Source organism: Clytia hemisphaerica, unplaced genomic scaffold (assembly GCF_902728285.1).
Source record: "Clytia hemisphaerica strain Z4C2 unplaced genomic scaffold, Clytia hemisphaerica genome assembly, whole genome shotgun sequence".
Lineage (NCBI taxonomy): Eukaryota > Metazoa > Cnidaria > Hydrozoa > Leptothecata > Clytiidae > Clytia > Clytia hemisphaerica.
In genome coordinates, this window is record NW_027103334.1 from 1223150 (window position 1) to 1241857 (window position 18708).

Consider the following 18708-nt stretch of genomic DNA (forward strand, 5'->3'; position numbering starts at 1 on the left):
AGGTTGGGCATGTTCTTACGATGTTCTTAATTTTTCGACGAATTTCAGCCTCAATGTTCTTATAAACTGGGTTCTAATAAAAAACGTGTATGCTCCATTGCAATGTCTTACAAGGGCCTAACAGGTGATTGGTTGTTAGTGACGTGAAATCAATCAATACATCACTTGCAACCAATCAGCTGTTGTAATGTCAGAAGACATTGCAATGGTGTATATCATGAATAGAGGTGATATTTTGATAGGAGGAAGGTTTCTGTGAGTCAGCTTTTCTCTTTAGAATCATTTGAAAAGGCATCTTTAAAATGCATCAACTGAGTGTGACCCAATAGTTGTTGATTGTGATTTTGCAAGGTGTACTATTGAGATGGGATTTTTTTCATCACCTTGCAATTTTCTTGATTATACTGCCACCTTAATAAGTAATGACAATCTTTTGAGTCTTTGCTCAGCCTAGATTTTCGAATTGGAACTTACCACATAAGTAGGTAGAACATTTGACATTTCTTGGATAGAAAAATATTCTTGTTCTCGATATAGGAGGATTAGATCAATTACTACAGATCATCAAAAGCGGTTGCTCAAACACTTTAAATTGGACGGACGTTTCCGTAAACTCACCCGTTCTGCAAAGTATCCAACAACAACAACAGCAGCAGGGTGGGAAGAATGCAAATTCACAGAACAGCAACACGAACAATAATAATCAAAAGACTGGTCTCGAGAAAATACACAAAGATCAGGATGGTGAAATTCTGGAAAACTTTTCCTCTAAAGGTTTTTATCCCTTTCTTTTTTAAATTTCAAGTAATGCATTTTGCATGTTGCAACAAGTGTACGTTCGCTCTGATGTTGGCAAAACAATGGGTATAGCGAGACTCGAAACTCTCAACCGTGACATTCGCGGAACCCGTGAAGTCTTTACACGCATTTCCTATTAGCAGATTCATGTTAAAAATGTCACGAAAAGCGTCGAGTAAAGCTCTGATTGGCTGAAAGTTGCACATTTTTTCAAAATGTCCAAAGTATGAGGTAATCTTTGCATGTCTCAGCCAATCAGGGCTTTACTCGACGTTTACGTTTACGTTGACGTTTTACTTTTGATATTTTTATTTTTCAAAAGTATTACCTTTTAAGTACATATTTAGATTAAAATCAGAATTCTTTTATCATTATGATTTCGTGATTATTTTCCCTTTGTTTCAGCAAAAATATTTGGTCCACCCTCTAGTCCTGGTCCCGAGGTGTTGCTTGGCAACAAATCACCGTTGCGACGGTCTCGCTTCCCTGCATGGGGTCATCATTTTCAAGATGGCGATGATTGTTGGATCACATTGGTCATAACTTTTCAAGAAGAAGTAATGTTAAAGGAGATTGTCATTCATATGCATGGCAACTATCTGGTTGGTAAGTGAAAAAGTCATCGGATTAAAATGTTTCCTTTTCGCGCGATAATAATTGACGACTTTTTCGTAAAGTGATAAAAATAAATTCCCAAATAAATGATTGTGTTTCATAGTTCTCCTTACGAACAAATAATAAAGATTGATGTCATTTTGAAGCCATCGTGCCCTACAATCAAATCTATTCATATCAATTTCATACAAACATTTTATTTCATGTTATTTACTGGAGTGTTGGTGTTTTTGCCACTTATACTCTCTTATTTTTAAAATCCGCTAACACGACCTTTCACATTAAAAAACCTTCCAATTTTATAGGAACACCGTCAGCGGTGATGGCGGAAGTAAGAAATAATTCAACTGATTATATCACCGTCTCTCCGCAACTCAATACAGGTGGATTACAATCTATTGTTCTTCATTTCGCAAAAAGTCTTATCTGCAAGGTATGTCAATTACAGAGTTTATGTATGTGTGTTTTATGCGATAGAGATGGTATAGTAGGGGGCCTATCCTTAGGGTCCGTGACATCTTTTATGCTACGCAACTGCATTTGGTTAGTAATTTATATTGCACTGTTATAATATAGACAGGCATGCAACAATAGTGACACTGTCAATCATATTCAAACTTTTTATCTTTCCACGCTACACTAAGGGTCTCTTTAAATTCTTGAACTGAGGAAGAGTTGACTACTTTTGAAGGCAAACTATTCCACTGCTTAATGCCCCGATAGTATATATCGTATTATATATTTCCCTCTCTCTAATTTGATCTTTCAGGAACAACATTTTACACTACTGCCCAGCTAAGGGGATCAATTTTTCAGTTCGAATTACAGAATGTTTCGAATTAGAGAGAATCGTCTTATTATTGTTTTTCCTTTTAGAATTTGAAACTTCGCTTGTGCAGACCGAACGGTGGAGACAACATCAAATTGAATTTGATCGAGCTTTTTGGGAAACCTATTTTCAGTACAGAAACACAGCAACCGTCTCTCTCTTCATTTTTCACTCTCTCATCTATGAAGCCTCTCCAATTGTAAGTGAACTACTTCCTTGCGTCTGCATCTGTAAAGTACATCAACCAAAAGGTCAACCCAATGGTTGACACAAGGGCTGTTAATGTTTATTTCTGAGTTCTCAAAATAGAGATTTTTCACTACAACAAAATTGAGTCGATGTCTAGTTGTATTCCTACTCTGTGCCAGAGTGTATCTCACGTTTATCGCTTCGTAGTACACTCTGTGCGTATTGTCTGTTTGATAAAAAAAGTCCCGTACGGATGAAATATGATTTATAAATAGCAACACTTCTCTCGTCACCTCTCCTCTCTCACCTGCTCTCCATCGCAGCGGTCGGTTCTGAAAAATCTCAAATGAGAAAAGAGATTGACGACAGACTCTCTACGGTAATGAATTTTGAAATTACCCGCAGAATGCAGATAGCGAGTCTGTGTACAGACTATTGTATCCCTAATGCTCATCATTTCATTCGATTTTGTTGGAGTCATAGTTTTTGTATTTACTTTCATCAGGGAGCCCTTTATCACTTTATTATCGCAACTGCTGGAGAAAGGGAACATTCGCCAAGTATTATACTCTCATGAGACGTTCGAAACGTGCATCACTACCATGTTAAAATGTATGCCTTTCTTGTCAAAGTAAGTATGCTCATTTCCTTTTGAGACTTCTACGATTAATGTTAGCGGACTTTCCGTAAAATTAGAAAAGCTAGAGCCTGGTCTAGCTAAGGTTCTTACGATGTATGTAAGGTATATGAATATATGACTCCTGAAAATGGGACCGGTCTTTAGACGGTCTTTTAAGGGTCAGTAAATGACCGGTAAAACTTTACCAAAAGGCCGCTACGAGTCTAGTTAAGGTTACAGATAGGTCAATTTGATTATTTTTAAAAAGTATCATTAATTGTTTAGCATCCTTTCTTTGATGAAATTGAACTGGAGTGGTTAAAGTGCAATTCAATGGCTTTCTAAATAAGTAATTACTTTTTCGACATATTTTTCTAATTTGGAATTATGACGCGATTTCAAAAGACGAACTTTGAACTTTGACGAGTTACTCTTCAAAATCTACTGAATATTTTTCAATTAAACCTTTTGTATTCGAAAGCCCTTGTTCTCCCCTACCAAACCGTGCTCCGCTTTATCATTTACACGCCCCATTCAAAAGATATTTAGCTTTTCATGTTATGCGATGTTAAAAAACAGGTTTTTCACGTTTAAAGCGAGTTTTCTCCACAACAAAACCTCGAATCAACAATCGGAGGCACGGTTTTTCTATTCAACCTTTTCTGAATAGAATGACGTAGGTTTCAGAAATATCGACCAACCAGATCTTGTAGAGTAACCTTTCAAAGTTGGTATGTACACTGGATTTTTGAAGAAATTGTGATTCTGAGATATTTCAAAATTTAAAATCTTTTTATCTTTACCGAAAGATTCCCCCCTCTTTTATTGAAAAGTAAAAAGACCATTATTCCATTGTAAGACTTTATAATAGGGATATCGAAAGAAGCGTCGCTTTAAACTTCCCTTTACAGTTTTCTTTTACAATTCGAATAAAAGGCTCAATCAATAGGGATTATACATCGATAATGTTTTTAGCATTTTTTGCAATTTTGATACACTTTTAGGTTTAGGGAAATGCATCATTCGATGGTCCGTAAAATTTTGAATCTTTTACAGCAAAAAATTTTTTTTTGATGTAAAAAAAAAAATTTCTTCAAAGGAGCCCTATCTGTAACCTTAATTTAGCTGCCGCTGCGAAGCGTCCGGTTCAAGACCGGCCCCGATCGTCCGGTCGACATCCTTTTACAACAATTTTTTGATGTAATCGTTACTAGAAATCACTAACTAGTGGCCTGGGGCGGTCTAACAAGCAGCCACGAACGTCTAGAAACGGCCAGGACCGTTAGAGGTCACATTTCTAGCCGATCTACAATACAAATTTGACCACTACTAGACCACTCGTAATACTGGACCAAGAACGGTCTGATTTTCAGGTACTTTAAATCGCTAGGGAAGTCACATATATGGTCTGTTAGGGATGTTCGCGGGTTTGTCAGTCCGTTTTCTAACAAATATCTGAATCAATTATTGTATAGGAATTGTTTACAATTGGTTGGAGGTATTTTCACGAACAGCACCTTCTTGCGTACAACTCCTCTGCAAGTGGCTGTCCAAGTTACCAAGACGACCACAGAAAACATTTTGAACGCCAATAGAATTTCGTTATACAATACATCACAACTGTCCATCATAATCAAACTGATACACGACACTGTGGTTGCTGTCTCTTCAGAAGAACAAGAAAAGTATGGCGTTCTATGTTTTTTTTTTCTTCATGAAGTCAATGCGTCTCCGGGCCACTTTTGATGCCCTTTTAACGTTGGACGCTGCCCCTCCTGAAATAACTAATATATTTTGTGAAAAAACACTAGTAGAAAAAAACAGACGCTGCCCTGCCTTGCATGGCCTGTTCTCTCAAGTTCAATTGATTATTTCAATTTCTCTTTTTCCAATTTCTCTTTTTCCCAACTAATTCCTGTTCCCTCAGATTCTTTACCCCTAGTATTGATTTGTATCCTTTACACATTGTACTTTAAAACCCGAAGCTGCTAGAAGGGAGGTGTTACTTAACTTGAATACGCACGGGGAACAGTAATTTGTTCGAGCTAAGGAAATTTCGAGTTATAGAGTAAGGTTCATAAGGCATTGTTAACTAAAAGGACAATATAGTTTTTTCTAGTTAAGGAGTTATTCCAGTTAAAGGGGTTCGAGTTAAAGAGGCTCCACTGAATCTTTTTCAGACATGAAACATTAGAACGTTCTGTTTAATGCTTCGTCCATTGCAATAGCTTGAATCTAACGGTTTATTTTTGTTTTCATGTTACATTTTTTTCTCCAAAATCTAACGGTAAATATTACAATACTATTACGCAATACAGTCTACAGATAAAACCTAGTGGTTACCACCTTGCAGTTTTACTTTCTCTATATTATGTGAGAAAGCTAAATAAAATTCAGAAACACACATGTTCACCTTAAAGTCAAAAACATATAAATCAAAAATGAAATCATTTCACCAACTCAACGTGACAAGGACAGAAGTGCCCGGGGGGGGGGACAGTGGGTTTACCAACTGACGGTATGTGCGGTGAAAAAATTGGCTTTTAGAATCGCACCCTTACAGTGAAGAAAAAAATCAGTGAAATTAATACCCTTACAGTGCATTTTTTAAAATTTATACTCTTTTAGAGCAAAAAAATCAAGATCTTCGAGCAAAATTTGCTGAAATTTCCACCCATACAGTGCATTTATCAAAAGTCCACCCTTACAGTGCATTTCTGATATTTTGTAAAACATACCCTTTACCGCCGCACATACCCGTCGGTCAATTTGCCTGACTGCTCCCCTCCCCCGGCAGAAATGGCAAACCAACAAATCAACACAGAGACAAAACTAAAAATTAAGAAACCAATATGTACATATCTAACTCTGCTTACTTTCCTTTCTTTGTAGAGTGTTCATTCACTTGTTGGATTGGTTTCATGTGTTTTTACACGAAGTCAACTTGGACGACACATTTGTCAGTAGCCTTATACAATTGGTCGTCACCAAGCTCTTCAAATTGATGAAAAACATGAAGCCGACAGGTCATGAACAACCTCTGATAACGTAAGTTAATTTTCAATACTACTTTTCTTTCGGCTTTCTGGAACCCTGTTGCCCATATCTTTGGTTTTACTCAACTATACACTTATCAACCCTTTAAAGAGAAGGATCGAGGGTAAGTGGAGTAATCTATAGAGAAATAGTGGCACGCTCCCCTACGTTCGGGTAGATGGCTATCGAACGAGGAGCTTTGGATCGCCGCTGACTGCGTTTGTAAGACTTACTCACTCAAGTGAAACTCGACCATACCTATCAAGCCTTTTGCCAAAAGCCTAATGGAAAGTGGACCGGGTCCAAGTGTGCCAGTATCGAATACTTGAAGGTGTTCTATTGACATGGTTCACAGATAAATCGACAATCGACGTCATTCTGTCCTGGCATATTTGAAGTCAGAAGAATGAACGTTCTATTGATGTACGTTTACCGAGTTTATCGTTCTACGTATACAATTTGAACTTTTCTAAGCTCGATAATTCGAGAGAGAGTGATATACTTACTTTTTGATACTTTTTGAAGGCTTCTTTGTTCGTCTCAACAATCATCCAATTTGAGAAATCCGATGATGGACCATGACTTTGATGCTATTTGAATCAGCTCTCCTAAGAGGAAAGTAATTTGGCAGCAGTGGCTCGTCCGGTATTGAATTAAGAAAATGGTCCAATTGATGTTTAAAATTAGTTTTGGAGCAGTTTTTGAGGTTACGGATGGATTGTGGGAGGGCATTAAATAGTCTGGGACCTTCTTCTGACAGGTAGTCTCTCCATATGTTTTTTTGCCTTATGTTCACCTCTTTTAGATAACATTTTCTACCCAGTCTCTGGTTATCGTAACTGAAGATGCCACCTTTGTTTTCAGCATAGTTAAAATTTGGTACAAGCTGTTCTAGGATGCTCCAGGTGTAGATAATCCTGTATCTTTCTCTGCGCCGCTTCAGGCTGGATAGTTTAAGTTCTTTGAGCTTCTCCCAATAGTTGAGATGTTGAAGTGTAGGGATTCCATTCAGGTAAGATTTTTGAAGTGATTCCAGTTGTAGGATCAGATATCTTTTTGAAGGTGACCACAGCTGGGAGCAATAGTCAATGTGTGGTAGTACCAGTGACAGCATTACTTGACACTCTCTTGTTTTGAACGTTCGATGGATCCAAGCAATGATACTTTTGACTTTCTCGATCTGGTTTGTGATGTGTTTGCTGTATGTCATGTTAACATCCAGAGTGACTCCTAAATCCTTCACGTCCATCTTGGTTTCGATAGGAGAGCCATTGTCTTGAGAGGTAACTTGAGTGTTCTTTCAGTTCTTCATTTTTTCCGTATTTAAGATGTTCAAACTTCAAGCCATTGAGCTGCATGTTGTTTAATGATGTCCATTAATACACCACATCAAGGTCGTTTTGTAGAAATTGAACATCAGTGTTATTAGAGATCTCCTTCATTAAACGTGTATCATCGGCAAATGAAGATAGAAATGAATGTAGGATGTTAGTGTCAATATCTTGGATCATTATCAGGAAGAGAAGGGGACCAAGAACTGATCCTTGGGGGACGCCAGAAATGACTTCTGCTTTTTTGGAGAGGATGTAGTCAACAGATACTTGTTGGGTCCTACCGGTAAGGAAGGATCTGACCCATTGCAGTAATTTGCCAGTTATACCATTTCTCTCGATTTTATGGAGTAAGATTGTATGATCTACACGGTCAAATGCCTTGCTGAAATCAAGGTAAATAACGTCAACGTTACGTCCTTTTTCAATGTGATGGATGATATATGAGTGAAGGTATTCTAAAAGGTGTTCTATTGACATGCTCACAGACACCGACAACTGACGTCATTCTATTCTGGCTCTGAGCTCAGAGGAAAGAACTTTTATTCAATTCTTCTAGGAAGAAAAATTTAATTTAGACCTTCCTTATTTGTGTGATATAAGTGATCCTTATTTATAGTATCGGTGACAGAAACTGCCACTTTCAGTATGATTTTTAATTTTCTTTAGCAAAATACAAGAGTTGTTAACAAATGAAAATCCAACACAAAAGCTTCACAAAACACTGGCAGCATCGCTCGGCCAATTATTGAACATCCTCGTATCTCTGACACCGTCAAATGAATTCACACAACTGATAGCCAAAGCTGAAAATTGGATGCACTGCCGGGATGAAAAGGAATCAGGTATAATTTGAATTTAATTCCCAATATGTGTGGGAAAGAAAGGAAGACCTATATTGCTTAGTATTCACCTGATTCTACAAGTTAGCCATTGGAACTCCTTCATCTTACACGTTTTTTCTTTTATTAGAACCCAGTTTATAAGAACATTGAGGCTGAAATTCGTCGAAAAATTAAGAACATCGTAAGAACATGCCCAGCCTCAGTTTGGAAAAAAATGACAAGAAACCTAAATGTTTTCCTCTTTTCAAGCATTTTTAAACAAACTTAGGAATGGATTTTCTAAATCGAGAGTCAAATATTGTCCAAATTTTACCAATTTTAAGTGCTCTTTATTTTGCATGATATTGTCGATTTAGAGTAGTCTGAAAATTTAAGAACGCATCTAAGAACATTTCAGGCTGAAAATTGCTAAAAAAATAAGCACATCCAGGCTCAGCCAAATTTTAGGTGTTCTAATAAAAACAACGTGTAATTCGAAAAATATTTCGGATCCCCCTTCTCATTTACCCCCCCCCCCCCCCGTTATTTATTTTTGAAGATATTTTCAGCTTTCACACGCTGAATTGCTCTAAATTGCCTGCTTTTTAGCTTATAATTACCTTATCTTTTGAGTTTGTAGAGATACCCACTTTTACTCGGAACCCCGCCTTACTAGGGGCCATTAAATTAATCTCCCTTTCAATTCAAGGTCGTAGAAACAGGGTCACTTGTAGACATCAGATTATTTAAAATTATATGTGTCTCTTAAACTTGAGATTGCAATTTACGGGAGTTAGAGAAAGTTGTCCTTTCTTTTATATGATAATGCTGTGTAAGCATGGCGTTCTCCAAATCTAATCTTCTAGATTTAGAACGCCATGTGTGTAAGTAAATGGTAAGAGATGCGTTAAATGGTGATGTCCTTTAAGTTGTAATAATGATGTCATCATTTATTGAAATGAATTGCTGATTTGATTTCCCATTATTTTTTTTTATTTTTCTCAGAACAAGCAGGTCATCGGAATGATTGTTTATCTGCCCTCTACTGCTGCACGAAGGAAAACCGAGATCAATGTTACAGTTTAATGGACAACCTGGCGAAAACGTTCTTAAGTATACTCGCCAACCCAAATTCAACGGCAAATGTTGCCGGTATCGAGAAAATGATGGACATTTTGAAGATATGGCGCTCTTTGTTCTTATTAGATAGCTTGATTCTACGTGCTTGGTTTCTCACTAATCAAGGACAAAGCTTCATTCAACCTCTCCTGAAATGGATTATCAAATACGGTAACGAAAATCCGGCTTCAAATTCTTTATCCATGTTCCGTGTTTTACAAGCTGGAGTTGGACTATTCCAGAAGATCCTGTATCTGAATCCAGCGCTACAGGAAACGTTCTGCAAATTATTATTCGAGACGCTTCAGGATTTTAAAACACCCTACATGTGTGGTTTTTTGAAATACATCATTCATCAATTAGTCGTTATAGATGATACCGTCACTTTCACTTTCAAAATGCGCAATCCAGTATCCATGTTCCAAAGTTCACATCAAATACAATTGCGATTGTCTTATTCAGTTGGGGATATAGTTCAAACTATACTCAAATTTCGAAACACTCTTTTCTCTTCATCGTCCGCTACACAAGAGGAGTTAAAGGAAAAAAGTGAAGCGTCATCATCATCGTCTAAACCTGCGAACATTGACCCATTAACGTACGCCAACGACCCCGTTTTGTACGCTGGTACTGCCGCACTCTCGAAACGGAAAACTCGAAATTCCGACTCAACGAAGAGCACGAAGAGTAAGAGTTTGAGGATAACTGCGGACGCTAATTTGACCGTTAATTTTTATCTGCCGGAAATCAGTGATTCTGCTCTTCCAACGACATTGAAAATTAGCCAAATCTTACAATGTTTGTATGAGCAAGGGAAGTTGTGTTCTTCGCCAACTTTACTTTACTCAATATCTAATAACAATGATGTCAAATCACCAGTGGTTCCAGACAATAACCTTTTGAAACAGACCTCGATGCTGACTGTGCTTGAACGTTTCGCTAGACTGGGAGGTCTGCCGCTACTTCTTCCATACCAAGCAAGTGCCAGTGCTACCGCTTCCAATCACATAAGCCTGTTTTCCAAGATTCTTCCACTTCCAGGCTATGCGGATGTGTTTTTGAGAGATGGAATGAAAGCTGAGCTGCTTTTGAGATTGATGCTGGGCGTCAAGGAAACTAAGCTAGGACGTAAGTATTTTTTTTTAATTCATTTGACTTTAGTGAAAACCTCTTACAATGAGAAAAGGAAAACTTTAATAATCTTTAATCAGGTAAAACTTTAGTTGGGGAAAGATCTGTCACTTTTGTGAAGAAAAAGCTAGCCTGAGATAATTTCTTTAGATGGGCAAGCATCTTTTTCTCGAAGTTTTCGTCTTTAAGGTTACTTGACAAGCTACTGTGGAGGTCATGGCCCCCGGCGTGCTAATCGAATTGAGGGGGCCAAAAAAATATGTCGGTACACGGATAGCTCACTTTAAATCGTAAAGCAAAATAGAAATGCTGTTTGTAGTTGAAATTCCTCTGAAGCTTTTTTTCATAACAATAAATATCTTAATGGATCCACTAAAACTTGTCATCTTAACTCTCATACTTTTAGAACAAATCAGCTCATTGGTGGTTGCCAAAGATCTACCTTCTCTCCCGTTAACGTCACTACGTGATCTTCTACGGCTATCTACGCGTACAACTCATAAGGGTTACGAGCTCCGTAAGCTGGCTTTCGAGAGAGAAGTCGTGAAATTCGTGCTACAAAACTTAAATACACTTTACTTTCACAATGATAACAAACAACAGACCAGCAAAACTTCGTCAACAACGTAATTATTTTTTTGATCCATCTATTTTTCCCTATTTATTTAACGTACGTTTATGTAGTCGTAACCTAACTGGCACACAACATTCACCTAACGTCGTGTGCCAGCTGGTAAGGATGCAAAATGTTTGTATAGAGTTGTTGGTAATCAGCGAAGCTGGAGTCGAGGGAGACTACTCCCGTTTCTATATTATTACCTGGGATATTTAGTGATGAGATGGAGTGCCCCAACTACTCTCAGCTCTCAGTGACTTATCACCCAGATCAGATTACCCAATCTAAGCTACTCATTTGCTGAATTAGCGGTGACCGGGGATCGAACCCACAACCCTTAAATTGTAAGGCTAATGCACTACCGACTGAGCTAACCGGTCTCGAAACACGGCTATCATACAATGGGCGAAATTTTGTTGGTTTTTCGGTTATTAGATTCATTAACCTCGGCGGTGAGGGCGGTGAGGGCGGTGAGGGCGGTCACTTAAACTAGGTAGAAGAATTACCTCTCCTCTGACCCTGTCCATCCAATATATGGTTACGGTGCTGGGAACAAGTTCTTTAATCTCTTGATATAAGCCACGATAAACTTACAATTATGATTGTGTAGAAAATGTTATATCTTTTACAATTCTATTCAAATTCTTTTCGCAGGGCAACGTCGTCTACAGCATCAAAACCGCCCTCAAAACTCTCCAAGCCGAACAAGTACAATCAGTTGACTGAGTTGGGCGCCCCAACCATGTCAATGATGCCAGGGGCAATGGGCGGAATGAATGAGAGTGGCAGTAATTATTGGGCTAAGGGGACAGGTTTTGGTACGGGCTCGACGAATTCCAGTTGGGACATCGAGAAAGCGATGAAACAGAAGAAACATGAAGAGGAAGAAATGGTCATTATATTACAGGTTTGTTTTTTTATTACACATTTTTAATAAGCATCCAAGCTGCTAAGGCTCGAGCCCTAAAATTAGCCAATTTTTGTTCACTATCTCGTAAAGTAAAAACTTTTTATATATTGGACGGAGAATCGAGACAAAAATACCATCAGATTCTAGAAATTTCCGTAAAAACTTTTTATTTAGACCAAGTATGACAAACGATAACCCTTGACCCTATAAGCATAAATATGGTATAATATCAGGGTTGGCCAAAGCAGATTTATAGAAAAAGAGCTAGATTGCTAAGCAAATTGGAGTTGCTTATATGGAAATAAATAAATAAATTTTTATGATTGGCTCAAAGAGCAAAGATAATGTGGCTTAGTTAATGATTGGTAAGAGTTGGTTAAACTGGGAAAAAGAATTAAGTTGTAATAATACTGTGATACTGTACATACATACGTTGAAAATGACCTGCCTCAAGTAAAAGGTCATGAATATCTGCTAATTATAATGTAAGAAATTTTTTTGACTGGATCCGGAAGGACTTTATTTTTTATTAATAACTATTCAGATATCCTTTTTTCTGATCCGTCAAAGCTTCTTTTTGTTAGGTATTAACAGCCTTTATTCAACGCACACCCACTGAATTGGAATCAAATGAAAACAAATCCAGTGAAACGAGAGAACACCAATCCTCCAGTGAAAACAATGAAATCTTATCTACAGATACATCCAGTGAACTTGTCGAAGTTGATTCGCCACGTTGTTCCAGTCAATTATCTGGACATCCTCAAAATGAAGAACTTCTCGATACTGGTGAGCTACTTTCTAATCGCATCTTTTTACCTTTCAATGAAAGTGAATCTGTACATGATTTTTATAACCATTGCACTTATAAGCATATCTAGGCTCAGATTTGGCAAAAATTTAAGGATTAGCTAAGCATCACCTTAAGCCTACGAAAAAATGTATTTTTGTGATTTTGCCTGTTTTTGGGTGAGAATTTACGGCTTTTCGGAGTTTCCGTTGGGATATAAGCATTCTTCGATGTATTTTTCAGCCTTGTCAAGCCCTTTACCTAAGCATCTCCCTCTGAGTTTGTTTTCAAATTTCTGTATGCTTATAAAAAACATTTGACCTTATTCAACCTTCAGAAGGGCCCGAGAAAAGACGCTATTTTGCACAATTTTTTGAATTTGTGCAAATCTATGTTTGTTTTTTCCGAATGTGTAAATTTTCTATCTACTAAAAATTTAAAAAAATTGACAGAATTCAAAACCGTAACTATGATTTTTCGATAGGTTCTCGAATTAGATTATATTATTTTTCATATTTCATGAGCCATTTTCTCGGTCACTTTCACAGAACCTTTGACAGCTGAAAAGAAGAAGGAAGGAACTCCTGTAACAGAAGAGGAAGATGAAGTAACTTCAGAGGAAGCCGATAAATTGATGTCAGCTTTCGCTGAAGAAATGTCCGCTGCATCCACTGTCAAAATCATCTCTGCTTATCTACACAACGACTCTGGTACGTTGAAAGCTTAAAATAAAAGCATGTAATTAATGGTATCTTTTTAAAGTAGACTTCCTTCGTTGCTATTAAAATGGCTTGTTACTTTCTTAGACACTGCCTTAAAAGCAGAGTTATTAGAGGAACTTCCAGTGAAAATCCACTTTAGGCACTTCTGCTAAGATTTAGATGTCTGCATTACATTACAGTAAACTCTTGCTTATTCGAACTTCTATTATTCGAATCTTTCTATAATACGAACTTATTCTCACTTCCCGTCAGGGAGAAAGCACTCTCAGAATGCTCTCTATAATTCAAAACTTTTTGTAATCCGAACAATACGATTCCCCGTTTCGAGTTCGAATTAGCGACAGTTATTTGTATTCTTGTTTAGAAGACTTTTTACTGTATTTGACGACCATGTAATGGTATCCTTTTAACCCTTTCAGTCCCACGCGACCGCACTGCGGTCCCTTTGGACCCTTTGTTTTTTCCCAGAGGGCTGCATAGCAGTCCCTGATTTATTTTTCAAATTGTGTTGTTTTGGCGGGAAATAAAGAGATGTCTTTAAACAGCTTTCAAAGAAGATAAGATAGCGCGTCGTGTGCTAAAGACCGCGTGAAAAAAGCTTGTTCGAGTAAGAAGTTTTGTCTACAAAAGCTTTTACAAAAATTTTTGCAAGCAAAATCTGTAAGGCCGAAAATGGGATTTTTTACAACTTCTATCAATCATTATGATTTTTCTACGAGGGCTAATCAAACAATTCTTTCTTCAGTTAGTAGATACTGTTGTGCTAAACATTTATCAGAAGAATGAATGGGTTTAAATCATTTTTTCAAATTACCATTGAATGGCAAAAAATTGCTGTTTTCAATTTTTTTTTTGCCTTTCTCTGGTCACATGACACGCTGATGACGTCATTTTGCAAATTCTTTTCTATCAAAATGATTCTCATACTATAAGTGAAAAAGGGTGAAAACTTGAGAGGACTAGGTTTAGTGATTCCAGAGATTGAAGCATGAGTAAATGCATTCAAAAACTCATTTTACGGCTCTGGGAAAGTAGCTGTGAAAACTCTGGGACTGAAAGGGTTAAAGTAGACTTCCTTCGTTGGTATTATAATGGTTAGGTTGGTCTATTTGTTATTTCCCCGGGGGGGGGGGTACTAGGGTGGTGCGAGTTGACGGGGGGGGGGGGGGTACCGCCCAGACTTTCGACCCTTACCGGGACTAAGAAGGAGAAAACAAAGGAAAATTCTGTGAATTTTACTACCCTTATTTGACAAATTTGACTAATTTTGACCAAATTTCGATCTTTCTGTAGCTAAAAACTTTAAATTTTCCTATTTCTCCGACCCTTAGTAGCACTGAAATTTTATTTTCTGATTTTAACGACCTTTAGAGGGTCTTTAGAAATCTAAAAAAGGTACCCTAAAGGGCGGCACATACTGTACCGTATATTTGCCTAAGTATCCCCCCCGGGGGGTTATTTCTTTAGAGACTACTAAACGTCTATAACATGCTTATCTTGTTAGACCATCAAAAGTGTTCGTCAGGAATAGCATGTTTTGAAGATGAACCTTTTTACACCCTGGACAAAGTTTCTCAATCCCCGCCAAGCAAAATCGTTGATCGAAGTTTTTTTGAAAGCAGTACCCTAATAGTAGCACTACTCAATAGCGGTGCAAATGCATCGAGATCGTTAGATTTACTTTTCCTGGAATAATTTTGATGATTTGGCGCCGTAAAACGTTAATTTTTAACATTCCAATGGCTTCTTTGCGGGTACCACTTTCAAAAAGATTCCGATTAAAGATGGCGGATTGAGCTTTTTCCAGGGATATTTAAAGGTCAGTAATTTCGGAGATGAACCTTTATCAGGCACTTTGTGATCCAATCATGGGTTCTGTATATCCGAACTCATGTCAAGATCACATCTGCTTGAGTTTCCTTAGAACCATATTTATTTCATCTTCTCAAAATGTTTAATAGCAATCCTGAAAAATCAAATTATTTTCATCTTCTCCTTTCAGTACTGGATATGTCCCGTCATATTCCTTTGTACAAGGCTGTCTTATCCCTTCTCCGCCCTTTGGCAGACCACCCTCACACCCTATGTTTATTGATGAACAAGAAATCTGAGGGCGGATCAACTATCGTCTCTTTGTTGACCAAGTTGAAAGCTTGTGTCGATACCTACAACTCAAGGCTCAGGTTAGTGATTGCAATGTAAGGTTTGATGTGGGAGCTGGCTTTTGTAATACTGAGCAGAATAACGATAGCAATTTTGCAGTAAAGTGAGATTAGAATGCATGACTTTCGCATCGCTCAATAATTTCAGCAACGCTCTTTTAAAGTGTAGTATACAGTAAAACCTCGGACACTCTAGAAGGCGGACACCTCAGATTAGCGGACTATTCTATTTTCCCCGGCTATTTCCTAGTCAAATCCTAATAAAAAAGTTTCTAAAGGCGGACACTAAATTAGCGGACACTGACCCTATTCCCCGATGGTGTCCGCTGATTCGAGGTTCCACTGTAGTAGTCCGTCCCTCATCATCGGGGCTTATAGCAGAGGGAAAGTAGTATAAATTAAACAGAAAACGTGAAAAAAACGAGTAAAATCAACCAAATCATTTTTACTACAGAGTGACAACGAAATTAGACAACGCCATCAAGACACTGGACGGAGGGAAGAAAAAGTCCACCAGTGGAACTTCAACCAAGTCAAGATTGAAATTGGCCTCCTTCAATAAGAATGGAAGTATCCCTGAAAACTCCTCAACTCAAGGTTTGAATGTTTATTTCTGTTTTCCTCGGCCGTTATCTATACACGCTTTTTTTTATAAGAATACCTTTATAAGAATGTCCATGATGAAAATAGCCAAAAAAATTTAGAATAGTGCTAATCACGGAATGTTGCTACTCAAGCTAATAATGCCATTTTTAGAGCATTTTCAATTATATTTTCTCAATTACCCCCAAGTAAGGCTCGCTCCTTTCACTAAAATGCTATTTTATGCTTGAGACGTATGTAGTAAATGTTAAATCTAGTCTGAATTAGGATCCTAAGCTAAGAATGCTGTAAGAATATTTTAGGATGATTTTCGCAAAAAATTTAAGAATATCCATGATGAAATGGATTTACATCATTCTTATAAAAAAAAGCGTGTAGTTGCGAAAAGAGGCCTCAAAGCCTCCTGCGACTCAACCAACTAGAATATCATGAGCTAGAATGTCATGAGCTAGAATGTCATGAACTAGAATGTCATGAACTAGATGTAGAATGTCACGAACTAGAATGTCATGAACTAGAATGTCATTAACTAGATGTAGAATGTCACGAACTAGAATGTCATGAAACTAGAAGGCCATGAATTGAGTGTAGTTGATAAAAAAGACAGTTTTTTGTAATTTGTAATCTCGCAAGCAATTTTGTATGAAGTATGAAGTTGAATCAAGTAAATTCTTTTTCATGTACTTCAAGAAAAATGTTTTGATTTATAAAAATTACTATATTATTTCGAATAAACGCCCGAAAATATTTAGTTTTTAGGATGGGCTTTTATTCGAAGTATTACGGTGTTTAGACTTTATAAAACAATCTGAAAATCTTTTTCACCAGTCGATTCACCAGACCAAGAAGACTTGAACGTTCTACTCACAGACATCAATCAAACAACCGAATTTATCCTACAAAAAGTCGAACAATATGAAGTCCAACGAATCGCCAAGCTACAAGAAGACGGTGAAACACCCTCAACGTCACAAGAAATGACGTCACTGACAGACAACGTCGGTGCTTCTTGTTCTGAAGACGCCGTTACCGCTGAACAACAATACGTCGAGCTAATGTCGGAATACCAGTTCGGTTAGTAAGATTTAGAATATTCATGATATGCACCACTGGAGAGTCTTCTGAGAACTTTTGAAATTTTCCACCCAATACGTCACTTGAATAATAGAAAAAGTGACGTATTGGGTTGAAGAAAAACCAGAAAAGTTGCCTAATTTCATGAAGTCATCAGTAGTGCATATCATAAATAGACGTTTCTCATGTTAGTTTATGTTACGTAATTTCCACCATTATGGAAGCAAACGTTCGAATCTGTAGAGGCGATCCCTTGTGCAAATCGAACGTTTGCTTCCATAATGGCGGAAGTCGCTTTATTTACCGAAAAATGAAAAACCTCTATAAGCTCCTGTCTTTCCATCAAAGTGCTTTCTTTTAAAGTTAGCAAATAAGTCGTTTCTTTTTAAGAATTTTCGTCGTTTATCGTGTCTTGTATCGAAAGGATACAAAGCAACACAAAAGAACGTTTGAATTTCTAGTCCATTAACAAAGATTAGATCATTTTGCCACTCTTGTTTTTTCTTGGTTTCCTCGTTGGTCAATCCAAATCAAAACCAATGTAGGAATTTGGGACTGCAATTGCTAAAATATTAAAAAAAGTTTTCGGCTGTTGGGTTTCTTTGTAAAAAAGACTCGTTGATTTTCCAAATTTTATACCATTTCACCATAGATGCTTACGAGTTGATAACGGAGAAAGATGACGGCACTCTACAATTCAACGTGCCTTACCATTACGCAAGTATCGTCCGTGACGTGAGACGTAAAGATACGGACGTCTTTAACATCAACCGAGCGCGCCGTCTTGCACAAGAAGTGGCCTCTCTATCAACCTCCTTACCAATCTCCCATAGTTCGACCGTCTTTTTGAGGTGTGACGAACAGAGGTTGGATGTCATGAAGGTATAAATACAGGTTTTTTTATAAACATACACAAAATCTAAAAACTGGTTTGGAGATGCTTAGATTGAGAGATTGACAAAGCTGAAAAATGCTTGTAGGATGCCTAAATCCTCAGCAAAATTTTAGGGAAATCCGTTAAATCCAAGCCAAAAACAGCCGAAATAAAAAATGTAGGCTCGGGTAGTGCTTAAGTTTTTGCCATATATCTGAGCCTATATGGCTGTAGTAGAGGGCATTTTGTAAAATCGCTCGACTGTTTCGTTAAAAGCACTTGTTATACATTTTTGGAAAGCTAAGGGGTAGGGGAATCGAAATTACTATGTTTCCAATTTTTTTTCGGACACTTTGGTGTGATTTTCGGACAAATATGACGGTCTCATGCAAAATTCATAGGGTTAAAAATTAATGAAAATTTTAGCTCGAGAAAACGGAGACCTGTTGTATATTTTTGGAAAGCT

General features: G+C 37.5%; 1 protein-coding gene across 1 annotated transcript in view; it reads left to right on the forward strand.

The window, feature by feature from the left end:
- LOC136817080 (uncharacterized) overlaps nt 1–18708 on the forward strand; it is a 47656-nt gene that overhangs the window by 24941 nt on the left and 4007 nt on the right. Inside the window, exons 26-42 of the mRNA XM_067073424.1 lie at nt 538–774; nt 1204–1404; nt 1719–1846; nt 2290–2441; nt 2937–3062; nt 4526–4735; nt 5943–6098; nt 8087–8262; nt 9247–10488; nt 10898–11117; nt 11762–12014; nt 12602–12806; nt 13356–13517; nt 15532–15712; nt 16146–16288; nt 17123–17368; nt 18021–18250. Of these exons, the coding sequence (XP_066929525.1) occupies nt 538–774; nt 1204–1404; nt 1719–1846; nt 2290–2441; nt 2937–3062; nt 4526–4735; nt 5943–6098; nt 8087–8262; nt 9247–10488; nt 10898–11117; nt 11762–12014; nt 12602–12806; nt 13356–13517; nt 15532–15712; nt 16146–16288; nt 17123–17368; nt 18021–18250 (4268 nt within the window). The remainder of the gene's footprint in view (nt 1–537; nt 775–1203; nt 1405–1718; nt 1847–2289; nt 2442–2936; nt 3063–4525; nt 4736–5942; nt 6099–8086; nt 8263–9246; nt 10489–10897; nt 11118–11761; nt 12015–12601; nt 12807–13355; nt 13518–15531; nt 15713–16145; nt 16289–17122; nt 17369–18020; nt 18251–18708) is intronic.